A 23,051-nucleotide genomic window follows, 5' to 3' on the forward strand; every position below is an offset into this window, starting at 1 on the left:
GTCAGCCCTGTCGAAGCCACAACCATGACTGTCAGCCCTGTCGAAGCCACAACCATGACTGTCAGCCCTGTCGAAGCCACAACCGTGACACAATGCCCTGTGTTGCCCACAACCAATACTGACAGTCACGTTCAGGGCCCCAAGAGATCATTTCTGAGTATTTGGTGAAGGAAAAATTTATAAAGAATATTACGAGGAACGAAGATGCATATAGTTAGTTTACATTGGTCACTGAATGGGTAATCATGATTACGAGGTTATAGTTACTTATGGCAATGTATATGAAACTCATCAATTGCAAGTATTTTTAAATATGGTGTATCAGCTATTTACTTCAGAAATGGCTAAAAATAGAGTAAATGTAAGAAACCCAAATAAACAAAAATTACCCTCACGTTTTGTTTTAATACCTCCTCATACCATTACCGTGTATTAAGTTTGTAACATGTAAAAAAGATTTTTTATTTTAAAAGCGAGTACAAAAATACAATAAAAACTTTACAAAAAACATGACAAAGAACAGTTCAGTGGACATAAAGGAATCCACACGGGCTACAAGCACGGACCAAAACCATAAAGGCAAGAACAGGAATATAACATAAATAGCAACACAAAAGAAGTACAATTCATAAACATGGCTTGACCACAGGAAACACAAAAGGTACACATACACAGGAAGCACAAAGGGTATACACAGAAAAGCATATAAAGAAATTTGGGCAAACCAATCCAGAAGGGCCACAGGTAAAATGCAAAAAACAACACATATGAACACGGACCCCGAACACGCAGGGACCGCGAAGAAAAAAAAGTGCCACACCGGAACACACAGGAACCGGGAACCAAGCACAGAACCACACCCAACTCATACAAGAAAAAACATCGGAAATCGCAAAATGTAGACACAAAACACACTCGCAAAAACACCAGAAGGCACATACACACGGAGCACCACAAGAACACAACACACCACCAAGGAGGTCTCGAGAAAGGAGGAGAGGGAAACGAAGACTCCCCCACTCAACCTCAGCTTGCGTTATTATTATTATTAACATCTTAACATTATTATTAACATTTTGATAGTCGTATTAAAGTGAGGATAATGCTGGTATTCACTGTCACGCAGGACAGAGGGTCATACATAAGACAATAAGTCTAAACTGTAGGCTGAAGCACATATATATCATGGTTACAATCAATGTTTTAATGTATAGATATGTGAAAACAACTTTCTACTGTGCACTGCCACACAAGGGCAGGGATGGGTTCACTAGTGATGCAGCTTAGAAGTAATATAAATAAAAATTGTTCTTCATTCTTAAAATGGACAAGCAAATTTTGGATAAATTGTTAGGATGTCCAGAACACCTGAGTCAATAAAATAGTTACACAGTTGGTGGTACAAGAGTCCAGGAGGTCTAAAGTCCTTTACGGTTTCACATTCATCAATATAGTTACTACCTACAGTTAGCAAACTGGGGATATTTGGCTAAAATTTCTGGTAGCAGATCATTTTGAATGAAATATTGATACATCGCTGAAACATTGGTTATAGAATTGTCTCTAAATTCACGTATCTTTTCGCACTCCATCACATAGTGACGGAGGGTGTGCGAATAATTTTGTTGACACAGTTTACATTTGGTCAGGTCTACATCAGCAGATAATGAGAATTCCCAGAGATACTTGTAACCGAGTCTAAGCCGAGCAGCAGTAACATCTACAGGTATGTCATGGATAAGTTTGTGCATAAGTATATTGAAGAGAATAGGGCTTAGGACACCACCTTGAGGTGTGCCTAGTTCGAATGCATCTGTTCTTGTACTTTTAACTCCTTTAAATAGGACACTAGCACGCCTGTTGGATAGGTAGCTCTTTATCCAACTCAGAAGATTACCTTTGATTCCAAATTCAGCAAGTTGCTCTAATATTATTTCGCCATTCCCTACATCGAAAGCTGACTTTAGGTCAATAAAGGTTGCCTGTGTCCCATCCTGGGAGTTTACAAAATATTCAGCAAAGCATGTTTGTGTGCTACACTTGGGCATGAACCCATATAGGTTTAAGGCCAGTTTTTCTTTGACCAGAAACATGACACGATTGAGAACAATTCTCTCCAAGACTTTACACATGCAAGATGTAAGGGAAATTGGTCTGAATTTTTGAGAGACACTAGACCATTGAGCTAGAAGCATGTCAGCATATTCTGCAGGAGTATGATGAAGCTGAACTGGGGTTGAAGGTTTGGTAATGTTTTTAATTTTGTTCCACATTTCTGATAATGTTGTGGTTCTATTGATACCTTGTAGGAATTGTTCCCAATATGTGTCCTTAACTTGACCCTTAAGCTCGCGAAAATCTCTGTTGGCATTAAGGAATGCAAGTAAATTGTCAGCTGTTTTGTCTCGTTTATAACAGTCAACAGTCAGCAAGCTGAAGCACTTTAGCTCCCTCTGCAATAATAATAGGATCCTCTGTCCACGAGGAAGAACAAGTGTTCTTTTTTTCCTTGATTTAACCCAGGTATCATAATAACTGGTAATGATACTGACAAGATCATTGTAAAAGTGGTCCACTGATACAGGTGTATACCCAGTGTACCACTTATGTATATAAGCCTTAAAGTGCTGTTTAAGATTGTCTGGAATGTTAATTTTAACTCTAGGATGAGGATTGGACCTAATATCCGCCACAGTGTATTCACAATATATTGCAAAATGATCACTTACTAGTTCTGGGATGAGCTTAACGTTGACGTTGCTATCTACTAGGCTGTACCCAATCACATAATCCAGCTTACCCCCCCAATAAATGGGTCTGTTTATCAGTATCATACACAGTAATATTATGATCATTAAGGTATTTCAAGAAGACCCTTCCATTATTGTTACACTGAACATCACCAAGAGCAGTGGTGATGTTTGCTTTCTCTCTTTAGCAAACACCTATATCCTGGAACTGTCTCTGCCAGCAGTACAGATTCGGAGGGACGTTTCAAATTGAAGATCTTGAGGGACACAGCGGCTCTTCAATCCATAATATTGAAATCGGCTGTGCCTAACATCACCTACACCGGGGAAACCGTCCTTATCACTGACCTCACTGCTACCACTCCGTATCCACTCGCCAGAGTCCACCTGGAATGTCCTTTCGTGACCGGTGAAGTCCAAGTCTCCATCAGGGAAAAGCCTTTTCCCATGTCTAGAGTGCAACTTCTCCTGGGCAATGACTTAGCAGAAGATCTGCAACCTTCCAACCTGATCATCATGGACAAACCTCAGGTGTGTAACTCTGTAGTGGACAATCCCATCTTTAATTATGTTCCAACAGAGGTCCAAGAAAGTGATGAAGTTTCTCCTCCGGTTTTGGTGACCACCCGTGTACAAGCTGCACGCCCACAACCAGCTGACTCTACTGCAACCACTGTCCCTCAAGACCATCAGAATCTACCACCGACTCTTACTAGATTGGAGTTCCGAAAGTTACAGAGGGAGGATCCTTCATTAACACCATTATTCTTCCAGGCTGAGACTCAACCTAACAGTATCCCTGGGTTCTTCCTAGAGAATCAATTGTTCTACCGCAGGTACAGACCCAGTAAGCTGAAGGAGGATGACGAATGGGCAAATGTCAAACAACTAGTGGTTCCCACCAGCCTACGGCCCGATATTCTACACCTGGCCCACGGAGCACTTTCTCACTATGGTTTTAACAAAACCTACCACGGAATCAGAGAAGACTTCTACTGGCCAGGTATGGTAAAAGACGTCAAAAGTTACGTGCAACAGTGTCATACATGTCAGATGGCAGGTAAACCTAACATCTCTATTCCCAAGATGGAGCCGGTCGGCCGAGCGGACAGCATGCTGGACTTGTGATCCTGTGGTCCCGGGTTCGATCCCGGGCGCCGGCGAGAAACAATGGGCAGAGTTTCTTTCACCCTATGCCCCTGTTACCTAGCAGTAAAATAGGTACCTGGGTGTCAGTCAGCTGTCACGGGCTGCTTCCTGGGGGTGGAGGCCTGGTCAAGGACCGGGCCGACGGGACACTAAAGCCCCGAAATCATCTCAAGATAATCTCAAGAAGGCTCCATTGACTCCTATCCAGGTGCCTGCGGAACCTTTCCACAGACTCATCATAGACTGTGTTGGTCCTTTACCCCGGACCAGTTCTGGCAACGCCTATATACTAACTATCCTGTGTCCTACCACCAGATTTCCCTTAGCAGTTCCAGTAAAGAACATTACGGCTGCTACTGTGGTGAAACAACTATTGAAGATCTTCACCCAGTATGGATTTCCAAGAGAGGTTCAAAGTGACTGTGGCACCAACTTCACCAGTGATCTCTTCAAGAAGACACTGGAAGAGTTCAACATCAGACAGGTATTGTCCAGCCCCTATCATCCTGCTTCACAGGGTTCTCTTGAACGTAGTCATCAGACTATTAATTAAAGCACTCCTAAAGAAGTTTTGCAATGAAACCTTGAAGTACTGGGATAAACAACTTGACCTCATCATGTCTATTTTCAGAAGTCTCCCCAATGAGTCTCTAGGAGTATCTCCTTATGAGATGCTCTACGGACGTAAGTGCCGTACTCCTCTTAAAGCTTTTAAAGACTCTCTACGTAATGCCACCTTCAGTGACCCTAAGACTGTGCCCCAGTTTCTTCAAAACTTAAAGCACATTCTAGAGAGAGTACGTAAATTTGCTAATGACAATCTATTGAAAGCTCAGGAGAGGATGAAGACTCATTTTGACCACCGCAGCAAAATAAGGAAATTTAAACCAGGAGACTTCGTGTTGGCATGTTTTCCTATCCCAGGTTCTCCATTGCAAAACAAGTTTTCAGGACCCTACCGCACCAAGGAGTGCAGGAACAACCACAACTACATTCTTGAGACTCCAGATAGGCGGCGGAAGACCCAATTGTGCTGCAACGATTGTGCCACGTCAACCTCCTGAAGCAGTATCAAGGTACTCCCTACTGTGTTGGTATCATTATCCACATTTAAAGGTCCATACCTCCACAGTGAGACCTTCCCTGCTTCTCCTCCCGAAAGCACTAACACTGAGTCAGTGCCTTCCAACTCAAAAATCCTTAATGATCTTCATACCTATTTGCAGGACAGTAATAGTGCTCCACTCATAAGAATCTTCAAGGAACATCAGAAGTTGTTCAGCGATGATCCACAGGAGTGTAATGTGGTTCAGCACGACATCCAGCTACTCCCTGACACCCGGCCGATTCGTCAACCTTTCTACAGAATCAGCCCGAGCAAAAAGGAAGTCATGCGTGCTGAAGTACAGTACCTCCTGGATCATGGGCTGGCCACCCCTTGTGAGTCCCCTTGGGCCTCACCCTGCATCTTGGTGCCGAAACCGCACGGTAAAGTGAGGCTGTGTACCGACTACAGGAAATTGAATCTTGTGACTGTCAAGGATGCTTACCCATTACCTAGAATAGATGACATCCTTGACGCCATTGGTAATGCTCGGTATTTATCCAAACTAGACTTACTCAAGGGATACTACCAAGTGTGTTTGACAGCGAGCTAAGGAAATATCTGCCTTCACCACTCCTTTTGGCCTTTACAGATATGAACGCCTTCCATTTGGACTATGTAATGCCCCGACCACCTTCCAGCGAGCTGTCAACCGCGTCATCCATGGCTTAGATCACACCTACGCCTACTTGGATGATATCGTTGTGGCAACTAACACCTGGAACGAACATCTGCTCCAGCTGCAACGATTGTTCGCCAAGCTCCTGACAGCCGGCCTCACCATCAACTTGGGCAAGTCCACCTTTGCTAAAGGTAAAGTGCATTATCTTGGTCATGTGATAGGGAGTGGCAGCCTAACTCCGATAAACATACACACTCAAGCCATCCTGCATTACCCACCAGGAAGCAGCTCCTGCGCTTCCTTGGTCTTGCCTCCTACTACCTCTGTGAAGAATTTTAGTACGGTAGCGACACCATTGATCACTTTAACCAGCCCCAAGCAACGGTATCATTCAGCAAACCATTGCTTTTGAACAACTTATATCTCTGCTCTGTTCTAATCCCATTCTCGCCTCGCCAGATATCACGAAGCCTTTCGTCCTCCATGTCGACGCCAGTGGTACCAGCATCGGGGGCGTCCTGATGCAACAACGAGGCGAGAAGATTCTACCTGTTAGCTACTACAGCTACAAGTTAAAACCTCACCGGAAGAACTACAGCACTATCGAAAAGGAACGTCTCTCCATCGTCCTGAACTTACAGAACTTTGCATCATACCTACAAGGTGCTCGGTCTACCACCATCTACTTGGACAACAATCCCCTACGCTTCTTGCAGCAAACCCAATTCACCAATCAACCACTTCTACGATGGGCTTTGTATCTGCAGAATTTCAACCTGGAGATCTTCTACATCAAGGGTTCTGACAACATCGTAGCAGACGCCCTCTCCAGAGTCTATGAGGTAGAGGCATCTACACATATCACTCTACCATCAGAAGAAGTAACTTGACCCGTTAGAGCAGGCTTCGGGGGAGAGTTGTGACGGTAATCTCTTTCAAGAGATTTTGAGCCTGCTCTTCCCTACGTAAAGTTACTTATATATATACAACACGAAGATGCTACCTTCAAGATGCTACCTTTAGGGCAAACGTACCCTAAACTCCCCCCACTCCTCACTCCCTCCATGCCAGCTCGCCACGCCATCAACCAGCAAACTACCATTCCAGCCTGCCTGCTTCTGATTGGCGACCCGCCGACTGCGCACCTGAACCTCAGCGCCCTCTACCAAGTCGATGTCTGGGCTTGAACCAGCCATTGTAGTCAGAATATCCTTGTGGTCTCAAGCTGTGAACAACCAACTGATATACGCTCTGTTTATTGGTGGAGGTTCTCAGCTAGCGCTATATTCTCAGCACCTGTTTAATAATTCTTTTGTCTTTATTTTATTTGTAGAGTAACGTCACCCTTGTTCTTAATTTTTATGTTATATTTTTTTGACTTGTCTGTTTGCACTGTAAATAGCCAAGAGATTCTCTTTGTTCATAATTTTTAAAGTTAATTAAAGTTTCATTGTTCATACTATGTGTTTTGCGTGTTTTCCCTAACTTTACCACAGACAACAGCCAAGCAGTTGATCTTTTTTTTCTAAAATGTGATAGGCATTGACACCAGCCATTAGGAGGACTGCCGAACACCTACACTTCTACACTTTCCCGTCACAATATATATATATATATATATATATATATATATATATATATATATATATATATATATATATATATATATATATATATATATATATATATATATATATTTATATATATTGTCGGTACATACATGGAGCCACTTGTCGGTATGTCATACATGGAGTCACTTGTCGGTATGTCATACATGGAGCCACTTGTCGGAATGTCATACATGGAGCCACTTGTCAGTATGTCATACATGGAGCCACTTGTCGGTATGTCATACATGGAGTCACTTGTCGGTATGTCATACATGGAGCCACTTGTCGGTATGTCATACATGGAGCCACTTGTCAGTATGTCATACATGGAGCCACTTGTCGGTATGCCATACATGGAGCCACTTGTCAGTATGTCATACATGGAGCCAATTGTCGGTATGTCATACACGGAGCCACTTGTCAGTATGTCATACATGGAGTCATATATATATATATATATATATATATATATAGCAGTCTTTCCTGTAGACATATATTATTAAATATGACCGAAAAAGTAAGATTAATAATTCTAACACGAATTTTCTCAATCTTTCGTACATTACGCTTCACTGTTGGAGGTAAATCAAAAATCACTTCTCCAAAAATAGAGTGTATCGTGATCCAGCCTGTACTCCTCTTGACATGCCAGAAAGTATTCTGAGGAAACTACTCCAAGCTTGTACTAAAGAGGCACCCTTCTTGAGCCCGGATGGGCACATGTATAAGCAAGTAGATGGGGTCGCCATGGGTTCTCCCCTAGGTGTCCTGTTTGCAAACTTCTACATGGGTACCATCGAGCAAAAAGTCTTAGTCGACATGAACTTGAAACCGGCCATATACTGCAGGTATGTTGACGACATTTTTACACAGGTACCTGATGTCAGACATCTGCAGGAGCTGAAGGAGGCATTTGAGCAGAGTTCCGTGCTGCGTTTCACTTACGAGACGGAAAAGGATGGGAAGCTGCCTTTTCTAGATGTAACAGTCATGGAAAAGGGCGGAGGTTTCCACACTGCAGTCTACACTAAGGAAACAAACATAGGAATGTGCCTAAATGCCAACAGCGACTGCCCTGACAGGTACAAGAGGAGTGTTGTTAACGCATACGTCGACCGTGCTCTCAGCCACAGCTCAGAATGGAAGCAAGTCGACGAAGAACTCTGTAGGGTAAGGCAGGTCCTAGTCAATAACGGCTTCTCCAATGGTTTCATCGAAGACATCATAAGAAGGAAAGTGAAAAGCCATGCAACCTCTGAAGAGACAACTAACACAACACCTATACCCCCTATTAGACTATTTTACAGGAACTTCTTTTCCACTGCTCATAAAACGGAGGAAAGGGTCCTGAAAGATATTGTTAATAGAAACGTTATCCCTACAGACAAAAATCAGAGGATACAACTGACGATTTACTATAAAACCAGAAAAACGGCCAGCCTACTCATGAGAAACTCTCCAGACACAAAACAGAACGCTTTAAAAGAGACTAATGTCGTCTATGCCTTCAAATGCCCACTTGGGGACTGTAAGCTCCAAAAAACCCAGTATATAGGCAAGACAACAACATCTCTTTCTAGGCGTTTAACGATGCATAAGCAACAGGGCTCCATTAAGGAACATATAATCTCTTCCCATAACCAAACCATCACCAGAGAAATCCTAGTAAACAACACAGAAATCATCGATAGATACAGCGATAGCAGGCGGCTTGACGTTTGCGAGGCACTACACATCAAGAAGTCAACACCAGCAATCAACAGCCAATTATTGCACAACTATATTCTACCCACCTCAAGACTCCGCTCCAATATAGAAGCATCAAGAAATATGGACCAATAGGCTTTCTACAAACACTTCTATTCAATACCCATTGTTTCTGTTCTGTCTTGTGTTGATACTTTTAATACCCTATTAATATCCCCTCTTGTTCTGTCTTGTGTTAATGCCACATCACCCCTCCCACTTCACTCAAATGTAGATATAAAATCAGAGATACGTAAGTTCTAATCAGTTGTGTATTTGTGAAGTCTTTGAAAATGTAATAAGTTTTACGAAACGCGCCCGTGTCGCGTCAGACTAGAAATAAAAATGAATTTTGGAGAAGTGATTTTTGATTTACCTCCAACAGTGAAGCGTAATGTACGAAAGATTGAGAAAATTCGTGTTAGAATTATTAATCTTACTTTTTCGGTCATATTTAATAATATATATATATATATATATATATATATATATATATATATATATATATATATATATATATATATATATATATATATATATATGTCGTACCTAGTAGCCAGAACGCACTTATCGGCCTACTATGCAAGGCCCGATTTGCCTAATAAGCCAAGTTTTCCTGAATTAATATATTTTCTCTAATTTTTTTCTTATGGAATGATAAAGCTACCCATTTCATTATGTATGAGGTTAATTTTTTTTATTGGAGTTAAAATTAACGTAGATATATGACCAAACCTAACCAACCCTAGCTAACCTAACCTAACCTATCTTTATAGGTTAGGTTTGGTTAGGTAACCAAAAAAGTTAGGTTAGGTTAGGTAGGTTAGGTAGTCGAAAAACAACTAATTCATGAAAATTTGGCTTATTAGGCAAATCGGGCCTTGCATAGTAGGCTGAGAAGTGCATTCTGGCTACTAGGTACGACATATATATATATATATATATATATATATATATATATATATATATATATATATATATATATATATATATGTCGTACCTAGTAGCCAGAACGCACTTCTCGGCCTACTATGCAAGGCCCGATTTGCCTAATAAGCCAAGTTTTTCTGAATTAATATATTTTCTCTAAATTTTTTCTTATGAAATGATAAAGCTACCCATTTCATTATGTATGAGGTTAATTATTTTTTATTGGAGTTAAAATTAACGTAGATATATGACCGAACCTAACCAACCCTACCTAACCTAACCTAATCTATCTTTATAGGTTAGGTTCGGTTAGGTAGCCGAAAAAGTTAGGTTAGGTTAGGTAGGTTAGGTAGTCGAAAAACAATTAATTCATGAAAACTTGGCTTATTAGGCAAAATGGGCCTTGCATAGTAGGCTCAGAAGTGCGTTCTGGCTACTAGGTACGACATATATATATATATATATATATATATATATATATATATATATATATATATATATATATATATATATATATATACATATATATATATATATATACATATATATATATATATATATATATATATATATATATACATATATATATATGTCGTACCTAATAGCCAGAACGCACTTCTCAGACTACTATTCAAGGCCCGATTTGCCTAATAAGCCAAGTTTTCATGAATTAATGTTTTTTCGTCTACCTAACCTACCTAACCTAACCTAACCTAGCTTTTTTTGGCTACCTAACCTAACCTTACCTATAAATATAGGTTAGGTTAGGTTAGGTAGGGCTGGTTAGGTTCGGTCATATATCTACGTTAATTTTAACTCCAATAAAAAAAATTGACCTCATACATAGAGAAAAGGGTTGCTTTATCATTTCATAAGAAAAAAATTATAGTAAATATATTAATTCAGGAAAACTTGGCTTATTAGGCAAATCGGGCCTTGAATAGTAGGCTGAGAAGTGAGTTCTGGCTACTAGGTACGACATATATATATACATATATATATATATATATATATATATATATATATATATATATATATATATATATATATATATATATATATATATATATATATATACATATATATATACATATATATATATATATATATATATATATATATATATATATATATAATATGTATATATATGTATGACAGATGATGAAACGTCGTCGTCTCTTCAACATGTAGTGTGTGGTTTGGTCAATATATATACATGACGCTGCTGCGTCAGAAAATACACCTGCAGAGTTCCAGGCAGCAGTACCTTTAGCATCGTGGCTATTGAGAACATATTGTGCTTTTCGTGAAGGGATCACGTTCAAATCTGGCAATGGCCATGTGTTTGCGTCAGCCTGAAACCATTACAGTTGTAACGGAGGTCATTGCAGCGTTAGTGCACAACTCTTAGTTATTCTGGGACTGTTGTTGGAAGTAGGATTGACAGGATACATACAAACATGATCAGCAACAATGTGAATATTGTTGTATATTCTGCTGTTTATTCTCGCTGCGGGCTTGGGTAGGCAGGTGAGCAAGGAGTGGTGAGAGGTTGCAGGTGGGCTGTGTGATAACCCTTGCAGGGGGCGCTGCTGTGGGCGCTGGCGGAGGAAGAGGGAAGGTGTGTTCTGGCGCTGATCCTATACTCAGATGTTGTCGCTGGCTAGGCCCGCAGGGCACAATATTCAATTAGGCGGCTCGGTTAATGTAAATATATCACACGCAGCTTTCACATTGGTCAGTCATTGTCATTGACCAATGGGAGAGGACGCTGTGCCAGTCGCTTTCCGGAGTGCATAGAGAGAGGAGGTGGTCGCTCCTCCCATGGAAGAAATCTGATTACGTGTACAGAACAGAAATTCATTATAGAGTACTGTAAAATATCAACTGACTTGGCACTCAATAAAAAATATTCCGTTTTATTTAACCAGAAACACATACCCAAGCAATGGAAGTTGATAAACAGTAAATGTCAATATTACGGTGCTTTCAGCCTTCTACGGTAGCAGTCTCTTGTTGTATGTCATACATGGAGCCACTTGTCGGTACGTCATACATGGAGCCACTTGTCGGTCTGTCATACATGGAGCCACTTGTCGGTACGTCATACATGGAGCCACTTGTCGGTATGTCATACATGGAGCCACTTGTCGGTATGTCATACATGGAGTCACGTGTCGGTATGTCATACATGGAGCCACTTGTCGGTATGTCATACATGGAGCCACTTGTCGGTATGTCATACATGGAGCCATTTGTCGGTATGTCATACATGGAGCCACTTGTCGGTACGTCATACATGGAGCCACTTGTCGGTATGTCATACATGGAGCCACTTGTCGGTATGTCATACATGGAGCCATTTGTCGGTATGTCATACATGGAGTCACGTGTCGGTATGTCATACATGGAGCCACTTGTCGGTATGTCATACATGGAGCCACTTGTCGGTATGTCATACATGGAGCCACTTGTCGGTATGTCATACATGGAGCCACTTGTCGGTATGTCATACATGGAGCCATTTGTCGGTATGTCATACATGGAGCCACTTGTCGGTACGTCATACATGGAGCCACTTGTCAGTATGTCATACATGGAGCCACTTGTCGGTATGTCATACATGGAGCCATTTGTCGGTATGTCATACATGGAGTCACGTGTCGGTATGTCATACATGGAGCCACTTGTCGGTATGTCATACATGGAGCCACTTGTCGGTATGTCATACATGGAGCCACTTGTCGGTACGTCATACATGGAGCCACTTGTCGGTATGTCATACATGGAGCCACTTGTCGGTATGTCATACATGGAGCCATTTGTCGGTATGTCATACATGGAGTCACGTGTCGGTATGTCATACATGGAGCCATTTGTCGGTATGTCATACATGGAGTCACGTGTCGGTATGTCATACATGGAGCCACATGTCGGTATGTCATACATGGAGCCACTTGTTGGTCTGTCATTCATGGGGCCACTTGTCGGTATGTCATACACGGAGCCACTTGTCAGTATGTCATACACGGAGCCACTTGTCGGTATGTAATACATGGAGCCACTTGTCGGTATGTCATACATGGAGCCACTTGTTGGTCTGCCATACATGGAGCCAATTGTCGGTTTGTCATACATAGAGCCACTTGTCGGTATGTCATACACGGAGCCACTTGTCGGTATGTCATACACGGAGCCACTTGTCGGTATGTCATACACGGAGCCACTTGTCAGTATGTCATACATACTTGCAAAATACTTGAGTGATTGATCCCTACATGAATATAAAAGAATTCAATTTGACCTCTGGCTTTTAGGCAGAGTCAATTAAGAAACCAGGGTCGTAACATCATGTACAGAGCCATCTTCGATATGTCATACATGGAGCCAATTGTCGGTTTGTCATACATGGAGCCACTTGTCGGTTTGTTATACATGGAGCCACTTGTCGGCATATCATGCAAGGAGCTCGTTGTTTATCCTGTCGGAAATGCAAACAAATGTGTATGTACATTAACGATCTCCTTCGTTACACTACTCGTTCTCGGCTACTCACCTTCGTAGGGATTATAATTATATATTTTCCTTGTATCTCAAGTACAGTACGTTCAGCAACCTCATACTCTATCCCACCACTCTGGATGGCTGATATATATTGGTTAAAAATGTTGAGTTATTTTGGTTTTGGATTTCTGACCAGTTGGTATTACTGAATTATATCGTAAAATCATCATTTAGTAAAAATTTAAATGACGAATCATATATTCATACATCCAGGTATTCAAAATATTCATATATATGCAGATATTCCTTGTAAAAAAATAGCAATTCGCGCCAAGTTACAGAGAAAATACACAAATTCAATCACGAAATATATATCATAGTTTCTAGCTCAATTATCAGATCATAAATTCCAAGAACAAACGCTCTTAAAATGCCATAAAGCCGCTTCCAGGCGGCGAGCCCACTGTAGGCCTTTGTAAATATATTAAACTTTTGTAATTGTAAGGTTTGCTTATATGTTGATCAGGAAAGGGATCATCAGCGTACAACAACAGTAGGATGATATTGCCACCAAACTCACAGCTTGAATAACCACATTCCGCAAGGTGGACCTTGGTGGAATACACCAAGAGCTGTACTCCATATTCCTCTTAGGGTTTACGTTAGTCCTGGATACTTCAGGACTAAGGTAAACTCTCATGTCAGTCAGTAAGCTCTTTTGTCGGGACTTTAAATATCTTCAAATGGTTGATAGGCCTGAAGCCAAACACCAAATATATTCTCTACAATACCTCGGTCTTTCCAGTACGAAAGAAGCAGTTTTCTGTAGCTTCCTTGTGAGATGCGTCTATAGCCAGCAATAAATTAGGTTTCTTGGAATGCTCCAAACGCCGTTCAGAAGCTGACGCTAATGACTTAGTAATTGGTATTTGAGAAAGAGCGAGAAAGAGAGAAAGACATTATCGTTAAAACTCAGAACTGTTACATTATTTCATCGCGGGAAAATTGCTACTTCTTGTCTTGGTTTCCTGCCAAATGTCATCCATTACTTCTAATATTCTGTTTGTGCGTGTGTGCATATTCCCCAAGTGTAAAAAGTGTAAACCTCCCTTTAAATTACGCAGAAGACGCAACCCATTCAACGTGTTAGCACTTGGCTTCGTGGGTATGCAAATGCACTCATCTTCCTCTAAATTAATTTCGGAGTCTACGTAATTCATCAGGAGAGAAGTTATACAGTGGATGATTAATGAGGGGGAGGCCAGGAGGACCATTTCCCGACCTGCTTGGACCATTAATTACGCGTCATGTTAGCGTGCATGTGGATACAGGCTGTGATGTATCGTGGGCCATTGAGGGCTCCGCGCTGCCCCTGTGATCACACACCTTAAGCAACCTTTCACACTGCGATAGTTAGTCACACAAAGAACGCTTACTTTGCTGTTAATATCTGTGTTTCTTCCAGTCTCCTGGTTCACTTACTGCTGATTAACGATTAGTGTAACTGGACGCCTGGCAGCTAGACCAGGTGTCTATTACCTGGTGTAACTACCATCCTAGGAAGCCAGGCCGGGCGTCTATTACTTAATCTGACTGCCATAATATGAGCCCGACCTGGTCGTCTATTTCTCGGACAATTAAAAATAAAGTAACGTGGCTGAAGAAAGACACAAAACAACACATTATCGATGAGAAAATGAGGCGACATTTCTTCATTATTATTATTAACATCTTTATTGACAAAATTAATTTACAATTTTGCTTAATCTGAGTAAATCAATTAAGTCTGATTACAGTGAGAATGATGCTGGATCCTATGTCACTATGAGAATGATGAATGTCACTGCCACACAGGACATAGGATCATACACAATTTTTTCTTCATTCTTTAAAAGGGACGAACAAATTTAGGAACTTCCCCGTCCCCTCATCTTCCCCACCATCCCCAACTCCCCCGTCTTCTCGCCCTCCCCGTCATTCTCCACTCACCCGTCGCCTTGTCCTCCCTACCATCCCCAATTCCTCTGTCCCCTTGTCCTCCCCACCATTCAGGGGCCTGGTAGCCAGGTGGATAGAGCGCAGGACTCGTAATTCTGTGGCGCGGGCTCGATTTCCGCACCATGCAGAAACAAATGGGCAAAATTTCTTTCACCCTGAATGCCCCTGTTACCTAGCAGTAAATAGGTACCTGGGAGTTAGTCAGGTGTCACAGGCTGCTTCTTGGGGTGTGTACTCACCTAATTGTGCTTGCGGGGGTTGAGCTCTGGCTCTTTGGTCCCGTCTCTCAACCGTCAATCAACACGTGTACAGGTTCCTGAGCCTATTGGGCTCTATCATATCTACACTTGAAACCGTGTATGGAGTCAGCCTCCACCACATCACTTCCTAATGCATTCCATTTGTCAACCACTCTGACACTAAAAAGGTCTTTCTAATATCTCTGTGGCTCATTTGGGCACTCATTTTCCACCTGTGTCTCCTAGTGCGTGTGCCCCTTGTGTTAAATATCTTGTCTTTATCTACCCTATCAATTCCCTTGAGAATCTTGAATGTGGTGATCATGTCCCCCTTAAATCTTCTGTCTTCCAGCGAAGTGAGGTTAAATTCCCGTAGCTCATACCTCTCAGCTCGGGTACTAGTCTGGTGGCAAACCTTTGAACCTTTTCCAGTTTGGTCATATCCTTGACTTGGTATGGACTCCATGCTGGAGCTGCATACTCCAGGATTGCCCTGACGTATGTGGTATACAAAGTTCTGAAGGATTCTTTACACAAGTTTCTGAATGCCGTTCTTATGTTGGCCAGCCTGGCATATGCCGCTGATGTTATCCTCTTGATATGGGTTGCAGGGGACAGGTTTGGCGTGATGTCAACCCCAAAGTCTTTTTCTCTCTCTGACTCTTGAAGAATTTCATCTCCCAGATGATACCTAGTATCTGGCCTCCTGCTTTCTACGCCTATCTTCCCTATCTTACATTACATTTGCTTGGATTAAACTCTAACAACCATTTGTTCGACCATTCCATCAGCTTGTCTAGGTTTTCTTGAAGCCTCAGGCAGTCCTCCTCTGTCTTAATCCTTCTCATAATTTTGGCATCGTCAACAAACATTGAGAGAAATGAATCTATACCCTCCGAGAGATCATTAACATATATCAGAAACAAGATAGGACCAAGTACAGAGCCCTGTGGGACTCCACTGGTGACTTCACGCCTATCGGAGGTCTCACCCCTCACTCTACCTCTCTGCTCTCGTAACTCTCTGCTTCCTATTGCTTAGGTACTCCCTTATCCACTGGAGCACCTTACCAGCTACACCTGCCTGTCTCTCTCCAGCTTATGTACCAGCCTCTTATGCGGTACCGCGTCAAAGGCTTTCCAACAATCCAAGAAAATGTAGTCCGCCCAGCCTGCTCTTTCTTGCTTAATCTTTGTCACCCGGTCGTAGAATTCTATTAAGCCAGTCAGGCAAGATTTACCCTCCCTGAATCCATGTTGGCGATTTGTCACGAAGTCCATTCTCTCCAGATGTGTTACTAGGTGTTTTCTCACGATCTTCTCCATCACCTTGCATGGTATACAAGTCAAGGACACTGGCCTGTAGTTCAGTGCCTTTTGCCTGTCGCCCTTTTTGTATATTGGGACCACATTCGCCGTCTTCCATATTTCTGGTAGGTCTCCCGTCTCCAGTGACCTCCGAGTTTTTTTTGTGTGTGTGTGTGCGTGGTGTGGAAAAAAGTAGTTAGTAAACGTTTGATTGACAGTTGAGAGGCGGGCCAAAAGAGCAGAGCTCAACCCCCGTAAACACAACTAGGTGAATACAACTCTTCCATCCCCTCGTACTCCCCACCATCCCCCACTCCTGTCCTCTTGTCCTCCCCACAATTCCCCGCTCTCTCGTCCGATGCATTCCCAAATGATATGATGTTCCCATCAGAAAATTGGGAACATCAAGTGATCTGATGTTTCCATCACTGAAATATAAAAAAACAGTTAAAAAATGAAATGAAAATATGATAAAATATACAAAAAATAAACAATACTCACAAAATGAACGGTATGGTAAACAACATAGCTCAATTCCAACGCAATTCACACAAAATAATTAATTAAAAAAGAAATCAATCAAAATCTATGAAAATTAAATTTGTCAATGCAACCAGAAACATTGAAATGGAATTGTGACATATTTAGTATAGCATGTGTGTGTTATAAGCAAATCTGTGTATATATATATATATATATATATATATATATATGAATGAAAACTCACACCCCAGAAGTGACTCGAACCCATACTCCCAGAAGCAACGCAACTGGTAACTACAGGGCGCCTTAATCCGCTTGACCATCACGGCCGTCAAAAGGAAGTGATAGCCGAGGCTATTTGAGCCACTTCCCCGACGGCAACTCGGATGGTAATCTTGGGCATAGCATTTCACCAAATCACCTCATTCTTTGGGGCACACGTGAGGAACACAAATGCGAACAAGCCTGAATGGTCCCCAGGACTATATGCGAATGAAAACTCACACCCCAGAAGTGACTCGAACCCATACTCCCAGAAGCAACGCAACTGGTAACTACAGGGCGCCTTAATCCGCTTGACCATCACGGCCGTCAAAAGGAAGTGATAGCCGAGGCTATTTGAGCCACTTCCCCGACGGCAACTCGGATGGTAATCTTGGGCATAGCATTTCACCAAATCACCTCATTCTTTGGGGCACACGTGAGGAACACAAATGCGAACAAGCCTGAATGGTCCCCAGGACTATATGCGAATGAAAACTCACACCCCAGAAGTGACTCGAACCCATACTCCCAGAAGCAACGCAACTGGTAACTACAGGGCGCCTTAATCCGCTTGACCATCACGGCCGTCAAAAGGAAGTGATAGCCGAGGCTATTTGAGCCACTTCCCCGACGGCAACTCGGATGGTAATCTTGGGCATAGCATTTCACCAAATCACCTCATTCTTTGGGGCACACGTGAGGAACACAAATGCGAACAAGCCTGAATGGTCCCCAGGACTATATGCGAATGAAAACTCACACCCCAGAAGTGACTCGAACCCATACTCCCAGAAGCAACGCAACTGGTAACTACAGGGCGCCTTAATCCGCTTGACCATCACGGCCGTCAAAAGGAAGTGATAGCCGAGGCTATTTGAGCCACTTCCCCGACGGCAACTCGGATGGTAATCTTGGGCATAGCATTTCACCAAATCACCTCATTCTTTGGGGCACACGTGAGGAACACAAATGCGAACAAGCCTGAATGGTCCCCAGGACTATATGCGAATGAAAACTCACACCCCAGAAGTGACTCGAACCCATACTCCCAGAAGCAACGCAACTGGTAACTACAGGGCGTGTGCCCCAAAGAATGAGGTGATTTGGTGAAATGCTATGCCCAAGATTACCATCCGAGTTGCCGTCGGGGAAGTGGCTCAAATAGCCTCGGCTATCACTTCCTTTTGACGGCCGTGATGGTCAAGCGGATTAAGGCGCCCTGTAGTTACCAGTTGCGTTGCTTCTGGGAGTATGGGTTCGAGTCACTTCTGGGGTGTGAGTTTTCATTCGCATATAGTCCTGGGGACCATTCAGGCTTGTTCGCATTTGTGTTCCTCACGTGTGCCCCAAAGAATGAGGTGATTTGGTGAAATGCTATGCCCAAGATTACCATCCGAGTTGCCGTCGGGGAAGTGGCTCAAATAGCCTCGGCTATCACTTCCTTTTGACGGCCGTGATGGTCAAGCGGATTAAGGCGCCCTGTAGTTACCAGTTGCGTTGCTTCTGGGAGTATGGGTTCGAGTTACTTCTGGGGTGTGAGTTTTCATTCGCATATAGTCCTGGGGACCATTCAGGCTTGTTCGCATATATATATATATATATATATATATATATATATATATATATATATATATATATATATATATATATATATATATATATATATATATATATATATATATATATATATATATATATATATATATATATATATATATATATATATATATATATATATATATATATATATATATATATATATATATATATATGCACTACACAACAAGAAGTCAACACCAGCAATCAACAGCCAATTAATGCACAACTATATTCTACCCACCTCAAGACTCCGCTCCAATATAGAAGCATAAAAAAATATGGACCAATAGGCTTTCTACAATCACTTCTATTCAATACCCATTGTTTCGTGTTCTGTCTTGTGTTGATGAAATTAATACTCTATTAATACCACCTCTTGTTCTGTCTTGTGTTGATGAAATTAATACCCTATTAATGCCACCTCACCCCATCCACCTCTCTCAAATGTAGATATAAAATCGGAGATGCGTAAGTTCTATTCAGTTGTGTATTTGTAAACTAAAGTCTTTGAAAATGTAATAAGTTTTACGAAACGCGCTCGTGTCGCGTCAGACTAGAAATAAAAATGAATTTTGGAGAATTGATTTTTGATTTACCTCCAACAGTGAAAAGAAATGTACGAAAGATTAAAGATTGGAGGACGGTCCTCCAACGTTATATGGAGGACCTATGGCAATTCCACGCCCAAGAGATGGCTTCCTGAACCTTGCAGGAATTAACCTCACTGAGGACCAAGTCACTCTCCTAAATCGGGGTATAAACTGTCACGTTATGTCCAGACCGAGTGAGATGGCCCGGAAAGTGGAGTTGGAAATTCTGTTGGACGACATATTCGACCTCGAGACACAAAAGAAGGTCACTACCAAAGATACCTTACAAGCAGAACTTATTGCAGAAGGAGGAAAGAATCGAGGCAACTACAGAAGCACCATACTGTCCCCCGAGCTTAAAGCGGCAGCTAAAAGCCTTCGTGAGAACAAGGAGATAGTTGTCAGGAGAGGTGACAAGTCGCCAATATATGTCATTCTTAAAAAAGACGAATATCTGGCGAAAATGAACATCATACTCTCTGACCAAACTAAGTTCCAAAGGGTAACGAAGGACACTACAGCCGAATTAAAAGCAAAGGTCAACAAACTGATCGAAACTGTGAACGCCAAGAAATCCGGACTCCACCTGCCAAAGATCATTGGGGAATATAAACCTGGATATGCGTATGGAAATGTCAAGACGCACAAGCCTGGAAACCCACTTCGGCCAATCATTAGCCAGATACCCACACCCACGTACAGACTGGCGAAGCGACTCAACGGCCTGCTGACTCCTTATGTCCCTTGCGCCTTCAGCCTGAAGTCTCCAAAGGAATTTGTTGACTTACTGCGGGGCACACGGGCCACAGGGATAAGAGCCTCTTTGGACGTAGAATCGCTGTTTACCAACGTACCTGTGGATGAAAGAATCGGGATGATAGCGGACAGAGTGTATCGTGATCCGGCCTGTACTCCTCTTGACATACCAGAAAACATTCTAAGGAAACTACTCCTAGCTTGTACTAAAGAGGCACCCTTCTTGAGCCCGGATGGGCACATGTATAAGCAAGTAGATGGGGTCGCCATGGGTTCTCCCCTAGGTGTCCTGTTTGCAAACTTCTACATGGGTACCATCGAGCAAAAAGTCTTAGTCGACATGAACTTGAAACCGGCCATATACTGCAGGTATGTTGACGACATTTTTACACAGGTACCTGATGTCAGACATCTGCAGGAGCTGAAGGAGGCATTGAGCAGAATTCTGTGTTGCGTTTCACTTACGAGATGGAGAAGGATGGGACGCTACCCTTTCTAGATGTAACAGTCATGGAAAGGAGCGGAGGTTTCCACACTGCAGTCTACACTAAGGAAACAAACATAGGAATGTGCCTAAATGCCAACAGTGACTGCCCAGACAGGTACAAGAGGAGTGTTGTTAACGCTTATGTCAACCGTGCTCTCAGCCACAGCTCAGGATGGAAGCAAAGTCGAGGATGAACTCTGTAGGGTAAGGCAGGTCCTAGTGTTGTAATCCACAAGTTAGTAGGAATTATTAGCTAGAGGATCATTACTACAATACTTAACGAATGATGATTGGAAGTACATGTTAAGTAGACAGACTATGGATCACATATCTAAGAAAGGTCAATGGATTAAGACCGAAGCTGTTTAGCCAAATTAATAATTCCTGGAAAGAGGAATTATTCTTCGTCAGGCTTCTAGGATCAAGGTTACCGCTCTAGGGATAAGGTTAATCGGATTATACCTTCCTCGAGAGGTGTGGTGAAATGATTGAGGCCATGGTTGACTGGATTCAGTCTGATTGTGGGAGTTGAACTGAGAAGTCCTCTGGATCTCCGTTTGTGGCAGCAGCGAAGTGTAGCAGACAGCTATGCGAGAACCTGATGTGATCTTAGTGACAAAGTTAAGTCTACAGTATGTGAGTATTGAATGAAAGACTAACCGGGGTGGAGTGTTGTAGTAATCATTCCGTATTAGGGACTTAGGCGGAAGTTATGAGTGTGGGTGGTGATCGCGGAGGTCAAGTGGTCTATGGGTATTGGAAGCGTATTGACCTAATAGAGTATGTTAATATGTATTTATTTGTCAGAGTCTATTCTTTGTAATTAAATGACAAAACCCGACGGCCTTTAAATAACTTCCATGTGTCCCTTCATAGTGTTCCTGGTTTGGTTGGTGAAGGAATGTTAGGGAATTGGTAGACGACATATTTGGTGGCAGCGCAAACAGGTTTTGGAACACTGTGCGAGATGAAGGAAGTGTGGTTCTGGTTTAGTTGGTGAGGGAATGTTCGGGAAATGGTAGACGTCGGGTTGTGGTGAGAATGGTGGTTACTAGACGGAGGAAAGAAGGGTCAGGTGAGACCAGGTCAGAGGAGTTAGTTAATTAAAGGGACTAGGCCATTGTGGGGCACATGTGGGGTTTATTTCTTTCTTTCCAGATTCCCGCAACGAGAGACGGCTAAGATGCAAGTCTGGACCACTGAAGCATCGGGATCCAAAACAAGTGCAGTGTTCGTAGTGCGGATTATACAGTGTTCGTAGTGCGGATTATACAGTGTTCGTAGTGCGGATTATACAGTGTTCGTAGTGCGGATTATACAGTGTTCGTAGTGCGGATTATACAGTGTTCGTAGTGCGGATTATACAGTGTTCGTAGTGCGGATTATACAGTGTTCGTAGTGCGGATTATACAGTGTTCGTAGTGCGGATTATACAGCGTGGCGAGGTAAACTAGCGCGGGTGAATGTGGGCCAGCGTGGGCCATGTGCGGCCATGTGCGGGCCAAGCGACGGGTGGGCCAAGCGAGCCGCACCTTGGAGCTTGTTTTATATCGTTGGTATGTCGGAAATAGTGAGAAACCGTTGCTAAGGTGAAATTAAGCGTGAAAACTACGTAATTTAAAGTTAATTAAATTTCATGTAACGTGTAAATCGAATATTTTAAGGATAATGAAATATTACCTAAAGTACTGTGCGAGTTCCGGCGTTGTCAGGAGTAGATACAGATAATAGGCGCAGTGAATTATGGACGCCTTGGCATAGCGAGCGACGCATAATTTGACGTCTGGGGTTCGCCGTCTAGTGTACCCTGGAGAGGGCCATGGAGATTTTTAGTGGGTGCAGGTAGCATTATGGAGAGTGTTACCTTGGGACACGGGGAGCGTGTCCCGTTGGTGGGGGTGTGTGGCGCCGG

The 23,051-nt window shown here is 42.4% G+C and overlaps 1 protein-coding gene across 1 annotated transcript; it reads right to left on the minus strand.

The window, feature by feature from the left end:
• Window positions 1-11,901: 11,901 nt before the first annotated feature.
• On the minus strand, window positions 11,902-13,158 carry LOC138368855 (putative uncharacterized protein ENSP00000383309). Its single transcript, XM_069331565.1, has one exon. The coding sequence runs from the start codon at window positions 13,156-13,158 to the stop codon at window positions 11,902-11,904; it is 1,257 nt and encodes a 418-aa protein (XP_069187666.1).
• Window positions 13,159-23,051: the final 9,893 nt, after the last annotated feature.

The sequence above is a fragment of the Procambarus clarkii genome, chromosome 26 (assembly GCF_040958095.1).
Source record: "Procambarus clarkii isolate CNS0578487 chromosome 26, FALCON_Pclarkii_2.0, whole genome shotgun sequence".
NCBI classification, from domain to species: domain Eukaryota; kingdom Metazoa; phylum Arthropoda; class Malacostraca; order Decapoda; family Cambaridae; genus Procambarus; species Procambarus clarkii.

Bases quoted from the DNA above. Each gene is read 5' to 3' on its own strand.
- LOC138368855 (XM_069331565.1), bottom strand. From the start codon at position 13,158: ATGTATGACATACTGACAAGTGGCTCCGTGTATGACATACCGACAAGT.